This window comes from Vidua macroura, chromosome 5, assembly GCF_024509145.1.
Source record: "Vidua macroura isolate BioBank_ID:100142 chromosome 5, ASM2450914v1, whole genome shotgun sequence".
Taxonomy (NCBI): Eukaryota; Metazoa; Chordata; class Aves; order Passeriformes; family Viduidae; genus Vidua; species Vidua macroura.
In genome coordinates, this window is record NC_071575.1 from 17241682 (window position 1) to 17262078 (window position 20397).

Consider the following 20397-nt stretch of genomic DNA (forward strand, 5'->3'; position numbering starts at 1 on the left):
CCACCTCCATTCACCATTTGTTCTGCCCAGGAGGCAATGAGCAAACCATTGGCTTCCTCCCTGCCTCTGTTTCCCTATGTATCAGGTGAGAACAGGAACCTCCAAAGTTCATTGAAAATGCTGCAGAACAGCAAGGAAATGAATTGTCTGTAGCTCCATGTTGATAATCAGAGGTCCTGGATCCAAACTGATGTGATTTTTGAGTATACATCAGGAAATGCGTCAGCCACCATATGCTTCCCGAAATATAAAAAGTGGTGAGAAGTAGGCGGCCTGATTATTGATGCCTACTTGCAATCTACCGTGCTATGGAGGAAAAGATTCCTGCTGAGGAGCAGATTTTAGGGAAAGAGACTACTGTTTTCTAGGCTCTCTCATGACCACTCGCTGTAGGAAGACCTGCCTACAGAATGGCTGGAGAAGGAAGAGTTTCAGGTGCAATGATTGGTGTGTGCTAAAGCTAAAGGAAGAAGGATGCTCATCTTCAGACATCACTGTAAAGAGACACAAAGTACAGCAACATATTTGCTTTTTGAGATCCAATACAGCTCCCTGACTGCACCAGGTTGAAGGGAGGGCTGACACAAAGAGAATATATTCACCCTTTTTGCCCAGTTCCAGTTTTCCAAGCCTGCAGAGCTGCTTCAAGTGTGAAAACATTTTTCTAGAGCTATACCAGCTCACAACAAAATGTTATCATCTGATCTGAACAATCGCTAGATGTCTCATGTGCTGCAAATATAAAATAATTTATATACCAGCCTAGAGGGGAGCCCTAGGATACTACAAGAGATATTAGTCAAAATCTGATTTTGGTATCAAGAATGCAATTTGTTCTTAAAGGCAAACACTTCACTAACACTTTTCACAAAGTGAACACAAAGTTTGTGTTCACAAACACTTTTCAAGGCAGGTTTGTCAAATACAGAGACTTGATTCATGATGGACATAAAGGCCATCCCAACAGCCATATATCTCCTGCTGAATACTGGGTTAAGTATGGATGCAAGCAGTGGTACCTGTATGACAAATATTTGGGAGGTACAGAAGGCCACACTGCATGCTCATAGCCAGATGCCCATTTCTCTTTGGATCTAGATGAAATCCATCCCTCTTGCACAAGTGTTCTGTAGTTCAGAATTGTTCCCAAGTCATGCTGGTGTCAACAGGGTCAAAAGGTACCTGAAAAATCCATGGGGGAGAAGGGGCTGTTATCAGAGGGGACTGGCAGGGATGCACCACTGCCACACACAGTCTTCCACAACAGCATCTCCTGCTCACACTGCAGGACACCAAGGGCTGGATTGAGGGACCATCTCTGGCCCAGAGCAGGGACTGTGGGACAGGATATTTGAAATCGGAACATAAACCTAGCAAACCTGTGGGATATCGAATGAGGCAGGAAAGGGATAAAGAACTGTTGTCTATAATTTGGCACATATTATAGAGCAGGTGCCTGGAAGAGATGGACTGAAGGAGCTTTTGGGGCTGACTTTTCTTCTCCTGTCTCTAGAGGGAGCTTCAGAGTGTGAATAAACTTACTGCGTATGAACCTCAAAAGGGGGCTGAAATTAGGTGAAATGCATCTCTATCTGAAGTTCAAGGTAACAGCTTCTAACTTCTCCTGGACTTCTTCAGGCCTCTGTGTCTCTGTCATGTTTCTATTGTGCCAGATGGGAGGGTTAGTCGATGTAACACTAGCTTTTGAGATTCCTAGGCAATCTCAGCCACAATTTGACAAAGCAGTCAAGATTTCAAAGACACAGACTTCTTGAACGTTTTACAGAAATAAGTAGATTTTGTAGGTGAGAAGAATCCAGACTCCCTTTTTTCAAGAGAAACGTTGCCTTGTGAACTCAGCCATCAAGAAGTCTATTGGAAAAGAGACATGAGAAACCAGGTTGCCTAGTTTCTACTTTTTACCAGTCTAAGAGGTTTCTTTGCGGTTCTGGAAATACGTTGAACAATTCTCTATTTTCTATAGTCCTGGAGGGGATGGGTAGCCAGACTTGCTCTGTTGTGGTGCTGCTGCTGCCACTGCTGAGAGGGTGAGCACAGAAAAGCGTTCACCAACAGCGCTGGTGTCAGCAGAGCCCGCGTGTGGCTGCTCTGAATTACGTAGCTGTGCCACGGCCAGGGCTGGAGGCTCATGGGCTGAGTGAGGAGCTGCTCCTTTGTGCATCAGAGTCTTATGCCACACAGCCTGCACTGAAACGTGTCATTAAAGCTGGCAAATGGCAGCATAAGCTGCCCTGTTTAAATGCATTGCAGGAATTCATTCTCCACATCCAAATAAATACTTGATCTCTGCAAACACTGCTAACAGTGTTTTGACAAGGCAATTTAGGATGGTATTTTTGTTACATGAATGCTCGCTCACAAAGCAGGCACAGTCAGTGCACTTGGCTAATTTTCTGCTTAAATAGAACTAACAAGAGGTGTTCTCATCCCATAGGCTTTCCTGTTCTCCCCACCCTGTTCTGCTCTTTGCAGCTTTCTTCAAACCCAGCTGAGGACCCACATACACCGGTGACCAGAGCCCAGAGCAGCCTGTCACATTCTGGAATGCTTTCAAAAATTAATTTGGATCTGCTGGTAAGATTACTAAAAGCTGATACAGCCCTTTTGTTCCAATTTGCTTTCTTTGTTTTAGTTTTGGTCTATTCTAGTTTCCACTGATTCTGAACTAATATCTTGCTGTGAAAAGTTAAGATTTGTCTTTGATACAACTGAAAAAGAAAATAAAAGGAAAAAAAAAAACAGCTTTTAGCTCCAGGGTCTAGTAGTTAAGGTTGAAAGTACCAAGCATGGCAGAAATCTCTTGTTAAAAAGATGGTATTAAGTGTAAATTTACTCACTTTTTCTCCGTTATTCGATCAAAACAATGTTAGTAAAGGAAGTATTTATTTGAAACTCCAGCTTCAAATGTTACACATTTGCATTCAAATGTTACATAGCTGCAAACAGCTTCAGATCAGACACTTCTGCCATATATCCCTTCTGCTGGAGAGACCAGGAGCATAAAAACCAGTTCTTTCTGCCAAAATCCCCTGAAAGGAAGAGAGCTGAGGCAATAAAACATCCTTCCTTCCCTTTTCTGGTCACCTGCTCCCACAGAATGCCTTCAGGCATTTCAAGAGGATGTGGCTAGATGGGAAAGGGTGGAGCAGAGGTACCATTTTTGGCCAGGGTCACTGTGAAACACCTGCTGTGCTCCTTCCACCATCAAGCCCAAGCATTTTGCAGGTCACCAACAAAGAGGCAGCAGTGTACAGCAGGCAGCATGGTCAGGTCTCCACCAGTTTGCAGAACTGCCCAGTGAAGGCTAGACCTACTCCACACATCTGGAGATCCCTGATAAACTAAGATTCACTCCAAGCAGGCTCCTGGAACCTACTTGGTGACCCAGCAGATGTACTTACATCTGGGCAAGTGCACTAATGGCACTAGAAGCCTTTCAGTCCTTGGCAGGTGCTGAGAAAAGACACTTTTCTCCCCTCCAGCTCCCATTCCCACCTGCTCACCTTTGCTGGAGCTGTTCTTTCTAATTATCGGTGTGAGAGAAGACCAGCAGTCTCACCAGAGGGATGTTTGTGAGAATGTCAGCAAGGACAAGAACCAATAGCAAAATGCTGTGGTAGGGCCACTTGCTAGGAAATAGTGTTTCTTTTTATAATACACATCTCTTCTCTAAAATCACATTGACATCTGTAGCTCCTCACATGAAGTTCATACTTTCTGGGTATGCACCTTATTAAAGGGGTGGATTATGGGGAAATATTCTCTTTAAATGGTGAAGGAGCCCAGGGATGATTCCTGTGAGGAACCATCCTTGGCTGAGACCAACATCTAGTCTTGAGTGAAGTGCAAATCTTTCAGTGGACACGAAAGTCTGTGAGGGAATAGTCTAAGAAAAATGAATTGTCTCTTCTGCACCCTAATCAGGTCCTTGCCCATGGACTGAGATTTACAGGAGTTTTGGACAATATTTTGCAGCTAAGTATATTGAAAGAAGACAGCTGGGACAAGGAGAGCATCCAAAAGTCTGTCATCATTCTTGACCCTTTTTTTCCTTTTCTTTGTTATTTCACTTTTACCAAAACTCGCTGTCCTAACAAGGACGTATCTGCAGGCACAAATTCTAACACAGATGCAGTCACATGATAAAAAAAGTGCCCTATTCTATTCGGGAATGTGAGAAAAGAACTCTCTATCAACTGCAAACTCTTGCCAAGGCAGATGGGCTCCAATTCAAGCACACACTTGCTAAAACAAAGGGAAGGGCTAAAGCACAGTTTCCTTCAGTGTCAAAGCTCACCTTCCTGTTAACGTGCAGTATGTACAGATTGTAACAGACCAGAACTGCATATTTTATTTCAAAACAGTGTTTTCTCTTTTCATGCCTGTAACAGGTTGAAATAACTCTCCCATGCTATTTATTTTTTCATTCACATTTCATCTCCTGTAGGTCCACCCCTGAAAAAACATTTGGCATACTATTTCATACCTATTTTAACATAATTGAAAACGAAGTTGCTGTTGAAACGAATAATCCTAGCCTTCTCCTCTCCCTGCCTGCTACTTCTCAGTCTCAGCCCTTTTTAAGGTCAGCTCCAGCAACTGTGTGGCTACGCGTCCCCCATATTCAACAGGCAAGCCTCACCACTCAGTGACAGCTAGATAGCTTTCAGATTAGCTAGGTCAGGGGCAAAATCAGAGCTTCCCTCTCAACAAATAGTCCTGAAGAGCAAGAATCCACCAAACAAGAAACTAGATGCCCCATCTTCAGGCATGGCTCGAAAGAAGTGTCCCCAGGACCACAGGCCTTATGTCAATAAAGACACATGTCACTTTGGACTACCACTGAATGCCATCAAAAAAGTTATTTTTCCTGATCCCATCAAAAGAATCTTTGATTAAAATGGCCATGGTTCAGCATGGCAGTGCCAGGAGTGGCACTTAGGCTGTTCCTACCCAACACCTTCATCACTTCTTCCCTCTGGCCACATCTGTATGGCACAACTGCCAGGCAACAGCAGGCAGCAGAACAGGGGATCCAAATGATCCTTTCTTTCTGATTACTGATTGCTGGGCAGGCACCTCAGGAAAACAAGAGGGCTGTGTCTCAACCATTGTGGTGCCTATGGTTAAGAATCAGAGTAAAACCACAGGGTGATCACTCCTTTTGCAGCATGTTTTTATGTACTGGGAAGGAGAAGGGATGGGAATTCAGAGCAATGATCTTGCTGTGGGGCTGCTTCCCTTTTATGGATTTTCCCAAAGAGCTGGGATTTTAAAAGTACACTGGCCTTGAATGGAGTAGTTGGCTGGCTGATAGCTCCCCTGGCTCTAGATGTGTAGTGGAGGGAAACTTAAGTCATCAAACAATTGGCAGCTCCAGCACAGAGTAAAGTCAGTTGCTATTTCAGGGAAAGGAAAGGCAACTGTTCCCTGCAGGGAATGTCTGCACTACCTCAGAGCCAGGAATAGGCTGCGATTTTTAAACCTTTTTTCCACCCTACACTTCAGGAAAAGTGAACACACAATGTTCATTCGCAGGGATCGTTTCCTGAACATGATGTGTGCTCACTGTCCCACAGGTCACTTTCCAGTGTGTCACATCCTTCTGCACAAGGGAGAACAGGAAATGGCAAACTCCCAGTATGAGGCAAAGCATTCCCATCGCAGCAATTGGTCCACAGGAGCTATAAATTGGTCTCCTCCAGAAACAGATCAAAATTTGTCTTCTGTGAGGGTGGCTGGAAACTGAAGGTAAGTTTGAACCAGTAATTTTTTTAGTGTCTCTGAGTACTCTATTAGGAAAGTGTTTGCAGGCTTTGGACTAATGTATACCTTTACTGTTGGGGAGATTTTTCTCTAACAGCAGGAGTTGGATTTTTTTTTCCTTTCTGCTGGTATTAATCAATGTGAAAAGGTTTGCATCACTACATGGCCTATGCTATACAATGAATGATTGTTCTAATAATTCAGTGAGATAGTTGCTGTTATTATCTGAGACAGTTCTCAGCAAGTAAATCTTCAGAACAAATTGTTAAGAGGCTACAGGAATTGACATATTTAATGATCATCATATTGATCTGTTGTTAAGTTTTGAGCATATTGGTGATATGCTCATTGTCCATTTCAATGCTGGTATCCATTTAGATTGGTGTTAGTCCTTGTCTTTCCAGCTTTATTTCTAATTATGGTGTAAAAATAATAGGACACAGGCTCCAGTTAAGAGAAGCACAATGTACTAAGTGATTCAAACAACCCAAGAACACCAAGAGAGACTGGGGACATTTTTTGAAGGGCATGGGGGGCGTCTTAAAGGTGTGAGATGAATTAGGACAAGCCAGCAGAAGGGAGAAAGATTGCAGTGAGAATTATTTATGAATGCACTTCCGGATGGAAAGACTATGGTACAAAGTTTTCTCCTTCTGAAACATGAGGATTCTGCAGAACGAAGCCCCAAGGATCCTAACTATATAGTGTGACTTTATGAGGGACCAGGCACCTTCAGTTCCCACAGTACAGAAGACTTAGAAGTGAAAAGGTGCCTGCAGCAATGAATAGCTTTGCTCAGTTGGCTTAGTGACAGGGTCTTTCTGCTACAGAGACTCCTTTTGGCTGTGAGGGCATTATGGGCTCCAAACAGCTTCTCAGCTCTATGGCTGGAGCTTGCTAGGTACAGAGGCAGCACAGATGTGTGCACAATGCAGTGTTGTGAAGCACAGAAACTCTGCTTCCACCAGACAGTCAGCTACACCACTCCTGTTGGCTCTGTTGCCTCAACTTCCCTGTAAGCAGGATTGAAGTTGCTGGCTTCCTTTGTAGAGCATTTTGCAGCCCTAGAGCAACCTGAAAATATTTATTGGAACATTTCCTTCTGCACTTGTGGCAATGAACAGAGACAGCAGAGATTTTCTAGCACAGAAACACTGAAGATTCATCTCCTAGAAGTGAAGCCTCTCCTGCTGTCTTGCCAGGGGAGGTTTTCCAGACCCAGCAGTTTTCAAGCCTTTTCTATTCACAGGCCTCTGTATTTCCCCTGTTTCCCCATTTGCCAGGGAGTGCACACTAAAAATGGGCCTGCTTTTCTCATGTGCTCTCACAATTAATTTAAACAAGGTTCAGAGGCCTCCCTACCACTGTAACTGGGTATTTATGACCACAGGTTGGACTAAGCACCACAGAACAATAGTTCCCATCTTTGTTCATACACTGACACCAGGTTACAATAGGAAAAAAATGCGGCAGGGCCTTGAGTTGCTGAAGCTTAAAAAAAGGAAGGATGTTCACAATACCCATCCAAGGCATTAATAAGCTCCTCACCTCCTACATGGAAAATCCAGTCACAGACTCCACTCAGCAGCTTCCCTCTGTCCTCCTTTAATAGGAAATCACCCCCAAACAAAAACCTGGGATGGTGGCTTTCACCTGCTTGGAGTCTGACCTTTCTTGTGAAAGCTGTCCTTCTATATTGCAGATCCTCTGAATCCCACCAGAGAGACAACAGATTAGCTCTGGCAACGTTGCTCTTCTGGGCACTGAGTCACCTAATCTCAGGGAAATTTCTGTCCCCAGGGTTTCAAAAGACCTTTTATGTCTTCACAGAGATACTGGTAACAGCACCTCTGACCCCAGTCCTTAGGATATTTTAGTCTTTGCAGGGATTAAGAAAAACATTTTAATGTTTCGCTGTCTGAAAGTTACAATGTAATATGTAATTAAATGTACACATTCATATGGGTAATGTGTGTGTACGTGAGTGTGCACGTGTGTGCAGATGGAAAACCCTTCTTGTAGCTGGGTTGAAGCAACAAAAATTTGGCTGGATGCCATCCCTGAAATAGTGGTCCAGGATGAGCATGTCTTGTGGGGCTTTTATACATAAATCCCAACCCAGACTCTTCTTTCTCTGGACAGAAGCCATGGAGAGGAACAGTGCTGCCTTTCCACAGACACCAGACCCCACGCACCACTTCCACGTAGCCCTGCTGGATCAGAGACGGAGGCTGCGTGGCCAAATTGCTCACCTCCACAAGGCAGCTCGGAAACTCAACAAGCTCCGCAAGAGGTCCCTGATTGCCAATGTCAGTGGGAGCACCCTGACCGCTGCCGGAGCAGTCACAGCCATCCTGGGGCTGTCCCTGAGCCCGGCGACGCTGGGAGCCTCTCTGCTGGCGTCGGCTGTGGGTCTGGGGCTGGCCACGGCAGGGGGGGCCGTCAGCATCACTTCCGACCTCTCCTTAGTGCTCTGCAATTCCCGGGAGGTGAGGAAGGTGCAGGAAATTGCAATGACTTGTCGGAAACAGATGAGGGAAATACTCGGCTGCCTGGAGTTCCTTCGCCGGGGGCAGGGCCCAGGTGACCCTACACTGCGCCAGTCAGAGAAGAGGGCATCCATCTCGCTCTACAACTCCGTCTGCTTCATGGTCTTCTGCGGCTCCCACAGCTTCCTCGTGCCTGAATACACAAAGGAGGTCACTAAAGTAAGCCAGGCTGTGCTGAAGGCCAAAATCCAGAAGCTGGCTGACAACCTCGAGACCTGCACCAGGGCAATGGATGAAGTCTGTGATCTTCTTGAGTCCAGAACAGAGCTTTCCCCATGTACAAGGAGACTCAGCTTGGGTGCTAAAACCACTGCTGAGATCCTGAGACCGTCCAGCTGAAACAGTGTTTGGCCCATATTAAAACTGTGTTTGGAGACATTACATTATTAGCTGTGACCATTAGCACTGCTTCCTGTTGTTTTACAGTTCACAGTGCTGATGCCGTGAGGCGGACGTTCTGCAGACCCCTTTTTCCCCAGCTATCTCCACTGCTCTGCTTCCTCAAGGCAGCAAAAAGAAGTAGGTCAGGAGACGGATGAAATACCTGATGCTGACTGAGCCTGGTTTGTAAACAACTTATGAATCTGTGTGTGGTACAAGGGCTGGAGTACCCTAAAAAGCCAGCAGCTGCCAATTTCCAGTAGAGTACAATCCCATTACCAAGGTACATCTGGAAAGGCTGTAGAAAGAAGCAGCTCCAGATATGACAGACTGTATGGATAGTTCACCATCCCAGGGTGAAATAGTAGGGCCAGAATTTATCCGTTTTGGAGAAACCTCTCCAGACTGAGAACTGTGATGTTTGTATTCTATTTATTTACATCGAATGTTTTTAAGTTTATGATATTGTATTTAAGAGTATATATATATATGTGTGTGTGTGTGTGTGTGTGTGTTGTTTTTTTTTTAAGGAGGCCTCTGTTCCAAAGGAAAACTGTTGTTTTTTTAGAGTAAAAGCAAGTCTGTAGCATGTGAGAGCAAGTTACCTGTTATTTTGCTGTGAGGGAGGGCAAATCCCTGTAGAAAAAGGAAAGCATGACCTGAATACTGATAGTAATAAAATAGGTGAAACACAGTCAAACAGTGACAATAGATTTTAGGAGCCAAAACAGAGAGAAGAAGAGTGGCCCTGGGACCAGAGTCTGCCTCAGGGCATTGGTGGAAGGAAGCAGTTATATCTCCTGCAGCAGGAAGGGAAGGGTAGGTTGGTGTTACTGGTCTGAGCTGGAGCCCCGCCACGATGGGAGCGCACCTGAGAGGTGGAGGTGCCACTCTCCATGCAGTCAAGCAGCCTGTGAGACCCACACGGGATCATCTGTGAGGGGGGAGGCAGCACTCATGGAAAGCTACACGTACTCCTAGCAATGCTTCCCATGGAAGGCTTCATATTAGTGAAATACATGCGGGTACTAATATTCAGGAGGGGTAGAGAGGAGTAGGATGATTCAGTGGCAGAGCCCGTACAAAGCAGGAGCAAGGACTGGGACCCTGTTTCAAGTGACTGTTCTGCTAAATATGCCCTTTGTGATTTTGAGCCATCAGTACCTCAGTTCCCTGTCTAAAAACAGGGATAGTAGCACTTCCCTACCTCACAAGGATGTGTCTGGGATCATCCCACTCAGAAGTGCCCAAGTATGGTGATGATGGGGATCATGTCATTACCTGAAAGAGGTACAAGGAAGAAACCCCGAAACTAGCTTGAGGCGACTAGAAGAGTTAATGCAGAGGTAACTCCCTCCACAAGCATGTTCCAGTGGATAAGGGAAAGTTCCCTGCGCAGGCACAAATCCAAATGATCAGAAAAACCTACTCTGTAATTCTGTAACACTGACCAAATTCTTAGGGAGGGCAGCACTCCATGTCACAAAGCTTGAATCCTTGTCCTTTTTGTCTCTTCTTTTCATGATATCAACATTAGTTTTAATATGTTATAGGAAGAATAAAAGCTCTGGTTCCCCAGAGTGGGACTCAAATGCTTTTGATACCATGCCTGTTTGAACAGAAATGAACAAGTACACTGCTGATTTGAATAAATGAATAAGAAGCACTTTTGTGTCAGTGTCTCTCTGCACTCCTGGAGGTGATGTGCTTGTATACATTGTCCATCTCATCTCATTATGCACCCATTGTGAAATAGCTGACATAATATCTGCACTAAAATTCATCTGCTGGGGATGCTCTCACCCTGCCCCTGCTAAGGACTCTAACATGCAGCAGAGCTAGGAGCATATTTGTTTAAAGCCAAGTTTAAAAGCCTTAGAGTGACAATTTCTAAATCCAGTATAATCTGCAGTGCCCTGTGCTGAAAAGCACAAAAAAGGAATTACTACTTAGAAGCTGTATATTTATTTTATCATGCATGAATGCTCCCAACAGCAGTTTAGGACAGGAGAAAACTTTCATTCAAATACATCTATTGACAATAGGGAATTACACAAACTGGAATTTCACCAGAATAGAATTGCTCCACACTGCTCCCCACTAAAACAGCACCATATAATGTGGGCAAGGAGTTCAGTAAAGAATCACAAGCAATGACTTCCTGTCACATCCCTGACTCCATTTCCTGAGGCATCCTAGTGACCCTTACAGGGGTTCATGTCTACGTGCTGGCCAGGCTTAACCTTTAGCACTAACGATAATCAGCAAGCTGATGGCTCAGACTGCTGTAATTTTTGAAACATATGGTAACAACGAGCATCTACACAGGGTGCTTTTGGGGTTTTTTTTTTGTTTTAATTTATCATTGCTCCTGAGCACAGTGGGATGCAGCAGTTTCATTTTTACTCCTGCCCATGAATTGTTTCAGGTTTCCTCTTCTTTCCTGTCACGCAGAGAGTTCATTCGTATTTCCTCTCACTTTCCTCATTGTTCTGGGCGCAGAGGAAATGCCACGCTTGGAATCCAGGGACAGATGCTGAAGTGTATCAGCATTTCCACTGACAGCACGCCCAGACAGACTTCCCAGAGAGAGAGGGTAAAAAAATTCATAATTCATACTTCAAAAGTTCATAGTAGCAATTATCATAAAAGGAAAACAATGTGGGACAATGACAGCTTTTTCTGTCTTCCCATCACTAGTGCTTCAAAATGTTTCATACCAACACATCTGAAGCACTTAATTTGTTCTTTATACGCATTATGGATGTAAGTTTATACATATTCTTGCCTTTTTGTGCCTGGCCAGCTCATTTTGCCTGTTCTTTCACCGCTGTAGAAGATATGAACTGGGAACAGCATCAAGCACTGCCTAAGCCGTGCAGAGCTGAGTGCAGGCGTGAGGCTTGGCCGCTCGGGGTTATCGCCGGGCGGGCAGACGGGCAGGCCAGTTCAGGGTGCCCTTGTCCCAGGACAGGCGGCCCGAAATCCGCAGCTCTCCCTTCCCCGGGCACCTCCCGGAGCTGAGGGAGAACCCACCCGCTTCGCTCGGCTCTTTGCCCGGAACTACAAATCCCGTCGCGCCCCGAGGAGGGACCACAGCTCCCAGAGTGCTCTGCCCTGCAGCGGGAGGGGACGGGCCAAGATGGCGGCAGGAGGGGAGGAAGGGTCGGCGGTGGAGCCGGAGCAGGAGCCGGCGGCGGAGGAGCAGCAGCCACGGAGCTTCAAGGACCTGGTGAGGCTGGGCCGGAGCCGCTTCTGCCCCCGGTGCTCGCTGCCCTGTCCCGAGGAGCAGCGTCCTGCTCCCCCCGCGCGGATGAGGCCGGGAGCTCCCGTTCCCGCGGGGCAGACACGTGCGGCGCTCCGCGGGCGGCGGTGCCGGGCCCGGGCGGGAGCTGCGGGCACTCGGCCGCTGCCCCGCGGGGGTTGGCATTGCTGCTCCCATCGTCGTTCCGCAGCCGGCCGTCGCTGTCTTCAAGTTGTCTTAACTTGACGTGGTGTTTTTTGTTTTCTATGGCCATGGGTCACCCCTGAGGTGAAGAGATAGATGTGTGTGAGGAGGGAAGTTGCTTGTGTAAACTAGGGTAAGACCGACCATATTCTTCCTGTGACAGTCATCTCTAACGGATTTTGAACAAACCCGATGAAATTACTGATGGAAGTGGGGATCACTGTGAGCAGCCTTCCCTTTCAGAGAGTTGCACTGGGGTCCTCGTGGGGTTTGTCTGTGCTGGAGACAAGTTGGCTCTGTTGCAGCATGTATTTAATTTAACTCTGTGATTTAATTTAGATATTTTTGGTGATGTCTCTTTCCCTTTTCTCTTGTCACTAATGTCCAGGGAGTGACAGATGTCCTGTGTGAAGCTTGTGAGCAGTTGGGATGGAAGGTGCCAACGAAGATCCAAATTGAAGCCATTCCAGTGGCTCTCCAAGGTGAGCAGTTGTACTTCTTTGATCCTGAACTGGGGACTGCTCCAGGAGCTCTATGTGAATGAATTTTCCTGAGTGAGAAGGATCAGGAATGCGTGTGTCCCAACTTCTTCATTATTCATTATCTCTGTCTAGAAGTAGTTTTCATATTCATTCTCTGCCCTTTCCAAGTGGAGCTTGGAATAGTAGTTTATCCTATAACACTGTCTGCAGTCACAAACTTTCAAATAGGTACATTGTTCCTTGAGTGTTCACTCCTGTTGTGTAGTTCTGACACTCCATGTTAAATAGAATTCTTACTAATCATCTGAACTGCTAGTCCACATTGATAATTTTATTCCTGAAATACTCAGGGATACACAGGAAGCTTCCAGTTGGTTTTGGACTGTGCTGCTTCTGATAGAGACCTACAGAGTGTGTTCGTGTGTGTGACTGAAAGTGAAGATGCCTTGACTGACTCCTTAGTGTGTATAATTTGCTTTGCTGTGAGCAGGCAACTCTTTGAAATTAGATTTCTCAAGTGAGTAATAAACCAAACCACAGTGACTTTCTGTAAGCATTCTGGAATTACAGAAAAAAAATAATTACTGAATTCAGCAGACATTTCTGCCTCTAGAATCTTTTTTTAACAACCCCCCCCCCACCAAAAACACTCTCAAGGAGGAAAGGAACAACGTAGTGACAGAATGGGAACAAACTTTCAGTGTCTGCTCTGTCCTAGCATTTCACTTTTGTCAGACTCTTTCACTACACATATAAGATTCTCTTGGGGCGAGGGGCAGGAAACAAACACAAAGGTAAGACTGCATGCCTGAGAAATTGTTTCCAGTGTAAGGTATGTTGACAGCATGCTCTTCTTGGCTGCATGAGCTTAGGAGGTCATAATGGATTCTATTGATGAATTCCACCCTGTTGCCTGCAATGTTTTGGGGCAAAAGACTTTCTGTCCTACCCTTCCTACTGAAGGAACTGATGTAGATTACCCTGTTAATCAATGGCACAGTTGTGCCATGTGAAATGTGAGTTTGGAAGTGCTGTGTTCCTGTAGTTTGTGTAACTGAAGTTGCAAACACTGCGGTCTGTTTCCTTGTAAGCCAGTAAACAGACAGCATTTGGACTAGAATAGTGAGGTAGAGTCATTAAGCTGTAAACTGATGTCAGATTTGAGTCATTATAAAGTACAACTCTACTTTGAACCTAAGTATTGTATGAAACCCTGTATATTAACAGAAGTTTTAACTAGAAAATTGACTATTGAGACTGTACAAATAAAATCACAGTCTAAAAATGCTTCAGAGAAATTCTGAAATTCTTTTTTTTTTTTGCCTTCTGTGTGTCTGCCTTTTTTTCTGTCCTTAGGGAATTCTTGTGTTTCGTTGCACAGTGCTTTAAAGCCTTCTTTCTCTGTTCTGGATGTATAACAGTTTTTTGTCCCCTTGCTCCTTCTCGCAGGCAGAGACATCATTGGACTGGCAGAAACTGGCTCTGGAAAAACAGGAGCCTTTGCTTTGCCAATTCTTCAAGCACTGCTGGAAACACCTCAGCGATTATTTGCTCTTGTTCTCACACCAACAAGGGAGCTGGCCTTTCAAATCTCAGAGCAGTTTGAAGCTCTTGGGTCCTCCATCGGTGTTCAAAGCAGTAAGTAGCTCTTACAGTATTGGACCAGTTTTTCTGAAGACCAGTTTGTCAGCTTGAGATTGCAAAGATAAAAATAGAGGATTTGTATGAGGGGTTGAACAAAATGTGAGAAAAGCTTATGCTGTTGGAAGACAGAGATCTGGTATCAGGTTTGAGAAAAAAAAGACTGTATGGTCTTTCCTTATGGAGTGGTCTACAGCTCTTCTGCATTCTACGTCTAAATAGCTAAAGGTGGAAATAGAAGAGAATGTTCTTAATAGTGGGTTTGTGTTCAGTGAAATTGCATAGAGCTCCCTCCTACGGTGTGATGTAGTTTAATCTTCCTTTCAGTCTGTCTGTATTGATTCTTTAGATAATCTCTCAAAAAAAGCTTTGTGGGTGTTTTTAGAATTCCTAGATTTTTTGCAGACGAGTTAAACTGCAAGGAATTGGTTCTGCCTGTAGATCTGCAGCTGTGAAAATAAAATACTTGTGGCCAGTAAGGAATTAATTGCATGGCTTAAGAAGCCTATGAAGGTCAGATATGCTAAAATAAAGTAAATTCTCATAAAAATAAGTAGCTTTTCATTTGTACAGAATTGCTGTGGGTGGTGGGCAGTTGGAGTAAACACTGCAGTGCCAGGGGAGGGCTGGTGCTACACTGAGGGATTCACGCCCCTCTCTTTGTCCTGCAGCGGTTATTGTGGGTGGAATTGACACGATGTCTCAATCTCTGGCCTTAGCCAAGAAACCACATGTTATAATAGGTAAGTTGATGTGCTGGGGATGTGGAGTATGAATATTATGAAACTGCAGCTAACCAAGGAAAGGAGAGTACATCCTTCATTTGTTTTTTGTCCCAAGCTCTGAGTACTGGCTTGTTAATGTTTCTAAAGTATCCACCAGTAACTGTTGTTACAAGCTCATTCCAAAGCATTCCTGCTAGACCTAGAGTGTTTTTGGCTTGTTTTTTCATTCTCCTCAAGTATTTAAAATGCTGGTCTCATCCTTCTCAGTACAGCTTGTCTACAGTTGTTTTAGTGTCACTTCTTCTTAGGACATTCTTCAAAGAGTCTGACTCCACTCTCTGAAGATACCCTATGAAAGAGTTATTCCACAAAGCAATCTTTACTTTTCTTGGGCAAAGAATCCCATTTCTGTAATGGACAGCTGTCTTGCCTGTCTGGATCTTTTCCTCTGCTTTCATTCTGAATTTGCTCTCCTTATGCTGTTGGTAGCAACCCCTGGCCGTCTAGTTGATCATCTGGAGAACACAAAGGGCTTCAACTTACGAGCTCTGAAGTTCCTAGTGATGGATGAGGCTGACCGGATTCTTAACATGGATTTTGAGACAGAGGTAGGGATCTGCTGAAAGATGAGTTTGGAATGCCAGATGAGTCACTTTAAAATCGCTTCATACGGGCACATATTAAACATTGAGCTGTTCTGCAGAAATTAGTAGTAAATTGTAACTAATGTTTAAAAATTACACCAAAGTCTGCGGTAGGATTAGAACATGGCAGAGTTCTGCAGAGCACTGCCAAGAAAGTAGGAGGCACTTTGTCTCTGAAATCCACTGGTGTCTCTGGAGTGCCTGATGTAGAATGTAGTTAGTGCAGAAAACAATCACACATTCCTGCAAAAATGTTGCCTGATATTTGCACTATTGTTGGACTTTTGAAGTTCACACTGCCTAATTGTGAACAAGATATCAGCCTACACCTACCCTCTTTAGAAGATAAAAAAATTGTTCCTACAAATTTTGTAGGAACATGTATGTAATGTATGTTTACACATGCATTATTCCTCTAATGTATGTTTACACATGCATTATTCCTCATGTGGATGATTTTTATATTTGTGGAAGGCTTGTGTCCTGCTTGCTTGTAGTATTTAGTATTTCCATTTCCTTATTTTTTTTACAGGTGGATAAGATATTAAAAGTGATTCCTCGAGACAGGAAGACATTCCTGTTTTCTGCCACCATGACCAAGAAGGTGGGAGCAGACTAATCTGTTTTAGATCTCCTTCCATCAGGCTAGCCTCTTGACTAGACTGTATTAATACAACTTTCTGACAAGATCTCTGTCCAGCTAAATTTCATTGCTCTTACCAGGTTCAAAAACTCCAGCGTGCTGCTCTGAAGAATCCTGTTAAATGTGCTGTTTCCTCCAAGTATCAGACAGTTGAAAAACTACAGCAGTACTACATTTTCATCCCCTCCAAATTCAAGGTAATGGCACTTCTGTTTCTTCTCTCTTATTGTCTTTTCTTGTTCCCACATCTGTCCAATATCTTGTCATTTTCTGAGTCCTAGACTTAATGTTGCACATGCGATTATCTCTGGGTTGTTTTATGAATTCTCTCTCTGTTTCTTTACAGGACAGCTACCTGGTTTATATCTTGAATGAACTGGCTGGTAACTCTTTCATGATATTCTGTAGTACATGTAACAATACTCAGAGGACTGCTTTACTGCTCCGCAACCTGGGGTTCACTGCCATTCCCCTCCACGGGCAGATGAGTCAGGTATGGGCATGAAGCCACAGAACAGAATAGGCAGGGGGCCTGGGGCTTGGGAAATGGGCTGCACCATACAGAGTCACACCTGCCTTGCAGGAGGAGTATTCACAGCTAGTGGACTGGACTGAACATAGAAATTTACCTAACATTAATGGTGCCGCTGATTCTGTAATATTTAAAAAATAGAGAAGTGAAATTTTTTGAGTAGTTTCTCCCCCAGTTCTTTTGTGCCAGTATTTTAACAAGAGCTAACTAGAATGAATGTTCTTCTCTCATTCCCTTTTCGTCCTTTTTCCAGAATAAACGTTTGGGCTCTCTAAACAAGTTCAAGGCAAAGGCACGTTCTATTCTGCTGGCTACTGATGTTGCAAGCAGAGGTCTGGACATCCCACATGTGGATGTGGTGATAAACTTTGATATTCCTACACACTCTAAGGTAAGCCTGTCTGTGTACCAGCTGAGAGCTTCTGGTCACTGGGAGCAGACAGACAAAGGAACGGAGAATCTTTTCTCTGTTCTGCTGGCTGGAAGCCTAATTCATGATTCTGTACATTGAAAGGTGTAGTTCAGCCTCTGCTATTGAGTTGGAATCTCTGTTTATATGGTCTCATGGCCTGGGTTGTAGAAGTGATCCTGTAAGTGAAGAGGGGAAGTAAGGAATGCTCTGTGTCTTTGCATTTCTGCTCAAACTGTATGTTTTGCCTTTTTACATTAAAGGGCTTTGAAAACAATTTTAACGTATTACTAGTTTCATGTAGTCATCTCTGTGTCCATGATTCAGGTCTGCCTTCATATTTCAAACTGTGTTTAAAAGAGAGAAAAATTCTCTGATTATAACATTCAACAAGCATTTGGTTAAAAAAGGTGTCCTCAATAAGTCTCACCTTCATATCACAAAAGTACAGCAAAAGGAAAAGAAAGTAAGTTACCAACTTTCTGTATGGAAAGTATGGGATTATCCCAGGGATATGACTGTTTCCCAGCTTAGTTCCAGAAATCATACCATTAACCTACACTTCAGGAATTGCTATTGTTGCTTACAGTGATTAAAGATACTGTGCCTTGAAAACAGAAGAAAGTCTTGCAAACAGAAAGGTCTTTTGAAGACACTCCTTTTGTAAAGGCACAAAAGTAAGAAAAAAAATGGGGGCAGCAGCTTGAATGGTGTTATTATGGTCTTTGTGCTCTTCTCTCTCATCTAACCCATAGAACAGATCCTTTCTTACAATCCTCTCTGCAAATCCTGTATGGAGAACGGAGTATTTTAATTTCCATAATGTAGTATGAAACCTGGAAAACAGCCTAGAACCATATTGACCAAAGATGCTCGATAGATCAGACTCTTCTAAATTATTCTCAATCATCCTCTCTTTCACCATGCTTGCCAAATTTAAGTCTGTTTGTCAGAGAGTTTCTCTGGAAGATGCACTATGCAGAGCACTAGATCCTAAGACTGAAAATGCAGGCATGGGGTCACTGTGAATATTAGCTTTCCAAGGAAGTGAGAGTGAAGTCTTGGCAAGGGTCATGTATTGCAACTTTTATCCTGCAGTCTGGAATAATTGGATTTGGTCTTTTTATTTAAAAAGAGAAGAATTCAAATGTTAAAACTGAAGTTGTGCCTCCACTTAGGCCACTTCTCAAAATCTGATGCTGCACACCCTCCTGAGCATTTAATGCTGGCAGTATGTTCTTGGCATTCTCTTGTTCTTTCCTGAAGAGAAAATATATAGGCTGATCTGCCATAAGACCTGTCCTGTGTTTGGTGAAAATATATTATTGCTTATCAAGAAAATTCTTTCCAGGATTACATTCATCGTGTTGGGAGAACGGCTCGAGCTGGGAGATCTGGCAAATCTATCACCTTTGTCACACAGTAAGTGATAAAACTTAATAGAGTTATTCTTTCCAGCTGTGTTTCAGAGCAGAAAATATGTGACCTTATCCTGGGTGAGAATAAAATACTCCTTTTCATTTTGAAGTGCTAGTTGGTTTTATTTAGTTAAAGGGGAGAGAATTCAAAACCTAGGGTGGGGAGGGAGAAAAGTCTAGAAAAATTCTAGAAGCAGGCATTCATTGAGCAGAACGGTTTATAACTGGACTATACGATATATTTTTAAAATATATAATGCAGGTTAAGTAACTTCGGGGGTGTTTTATAAACACTGAAGTATCTGCCTAAAAAGAAAATCTTTACCAAATACTTCAGAACTGAGATGAGATGAGCTGAATAAATCAGAGAAGCCATGCCAAACGGTATCATTTGGATGCATCTGAGCTGCTTGTGAGACCATCAGCCCAAACTAACAGTATCTGTGGGCTGGAGATAAGGGCTGAAGTCTGTGAGTGGTGACAGCTGAGGCCCTCTCAGGAGGGCTCATTCAGGCTGGCGTCTTGTCTTTCCTCAGGTATGATGTAGAGCTGTTCCAGCGCATTGAACACCTGATTGGCAAGAAGCTGCCAGCATTCCCCATGCAAGAGGAAGAAGTTATGATGCTGACAGAGCGTGTGGCTGAGGCCCAGAGGCTTGCTCGAATGGTGGGTGCTGGCTTTTTCACCCTGTCCTTGCTGTTGTAGTCTGAATTTTTTCAGGCTAAACTCTGGGTCAATCTGTCGATTGCATTGCAGGAGCTGCGGGAGCAGGGAGAGAAGAAGCGATCTCGGAATGATGATGATGACACAGAAGAGGCTATTGGTGTCAGGAATAAGGTGGCAGGAGGGAAAAAGAAGAAGAGGAAAGCCTTCTAGTTTGGTATTTGAACAGACTTTTTTATTTTTCTCTTTATGGCTATCTGAGCTATCAAAAACAGTCTACCAAGCCAGCGCCAGTGGATTTTTTTTCAGAATTACATATGAAATTTGACAGTCCCTGAGGAAAAAACCCACTTTTCTTCTTCACCATCTACAGAGTGATCTTGGCCCATGTTGGTAGCATGGTACCAGTTTTCCTTTCAGGGACACTGTCAGAGACCATCACCTCTGGCCTGGAGGCAGCTGTGGTCTGGCCCTGCTCATTCACTATGAAGTGCAGCGTGAGTGCAGCTTTTGCACTGCTGCAGCCTGTCCCACTATCCAATCTCACTGAGTGCATCTGGAGTCAGATCTGTCAGAAGAAAGAGGAAATGTTAAAAAGAAGTGACTGAGTTTTCACAGCACACTGTGATGCCCTTGCCTTGGTGAAGGGATGTGTTACACTGAGAACTCAAAATATATTTTGCTTAATTTTAAAGCTACCTGGTTTTCCTTGTCTTGTCACTGACCTGTTCTGTTCACTTTGTCTATCAGAAGGTTTTCTTCTGGGGTCAATGCCAGAAGGTTTTCTTCTGCCAGAAGGTTTTCTTCTTGGGTCAATCCTGGCAATTCAGATGTGACATCAGTATCTTAGATTTGTCAGCTGAAGAGCAGTCCAGCACAGAGAACAAGCTTCGGCAGGATGAAACATTCACTGCCTGAAATTCGATCCAATACCTGCTAATGATTGACACTATCAAGGATAGGTCTGGGTTTTGGGTGGGGTTTTTGTGGCTGATTCTCGTAGTACTTACAAATGAACACAAGAGGGGGGTATTTACGTGGGATAGCAACTCACAAGCTGGGAGGTGCAGAAAAA

The 20397-nt window shown here is 44.0% G+C and overlaps 2 protein-coding genes across 2 annotated transcripts; both read left to right on the top strand.

The window, feature by feature from the left end:
- Positions 1–2500: 2500 nt before the first annotated feature.
- APOLD1 (apolipoprotein L domain containing 1) lies at positions 2501–10376 on the top strand. The gene is made up of 3 exons (XM_053978730.1): positions 2501–2595; positions 5601–5772; positions 7930–10376. The coding sequence occupies exon 3, from the start codon at positions 7935–7937 to the stop codon at positions 8673–8675; it is 741 nt and encodes a 246-aa protein (XP_053834705.1). The 5' UTR covers positions 2501–2595; positions 5601–5772; positions 7930–7934; the 3' UTR covers positions 8676–10376.
- A 1478-nt stretch (positions 10377–11854) lies between these two features.
- DDX47 (DEAD-box helicase 47) lies at positions 11855–20020 on the top strand. The gene is made up of 12 exons (XM_053978722.1): positions 11855–11949; positions 12554–12647; positions 14097–14285; positions 14960–15031; positions 15503–15621; positions 16190–16261; positions 16381–16497; positions 16647–16793; positions 17086–17223; positions 18593–18663; positions 19196–19325; positions 19416–20020. Exons 1-12 carry the CDS (start codon positions 11860–11862, stop codon positions 19533–19535), a joined length of 1359 nt encoding a protein of 452 aa, XP_053834697.1. The 5' UTR covers positions 11855–11859; the 3' UTR covers positions 19536–20020.
- Positions 20021–20397: the final 377 nt, after the last annotated feature.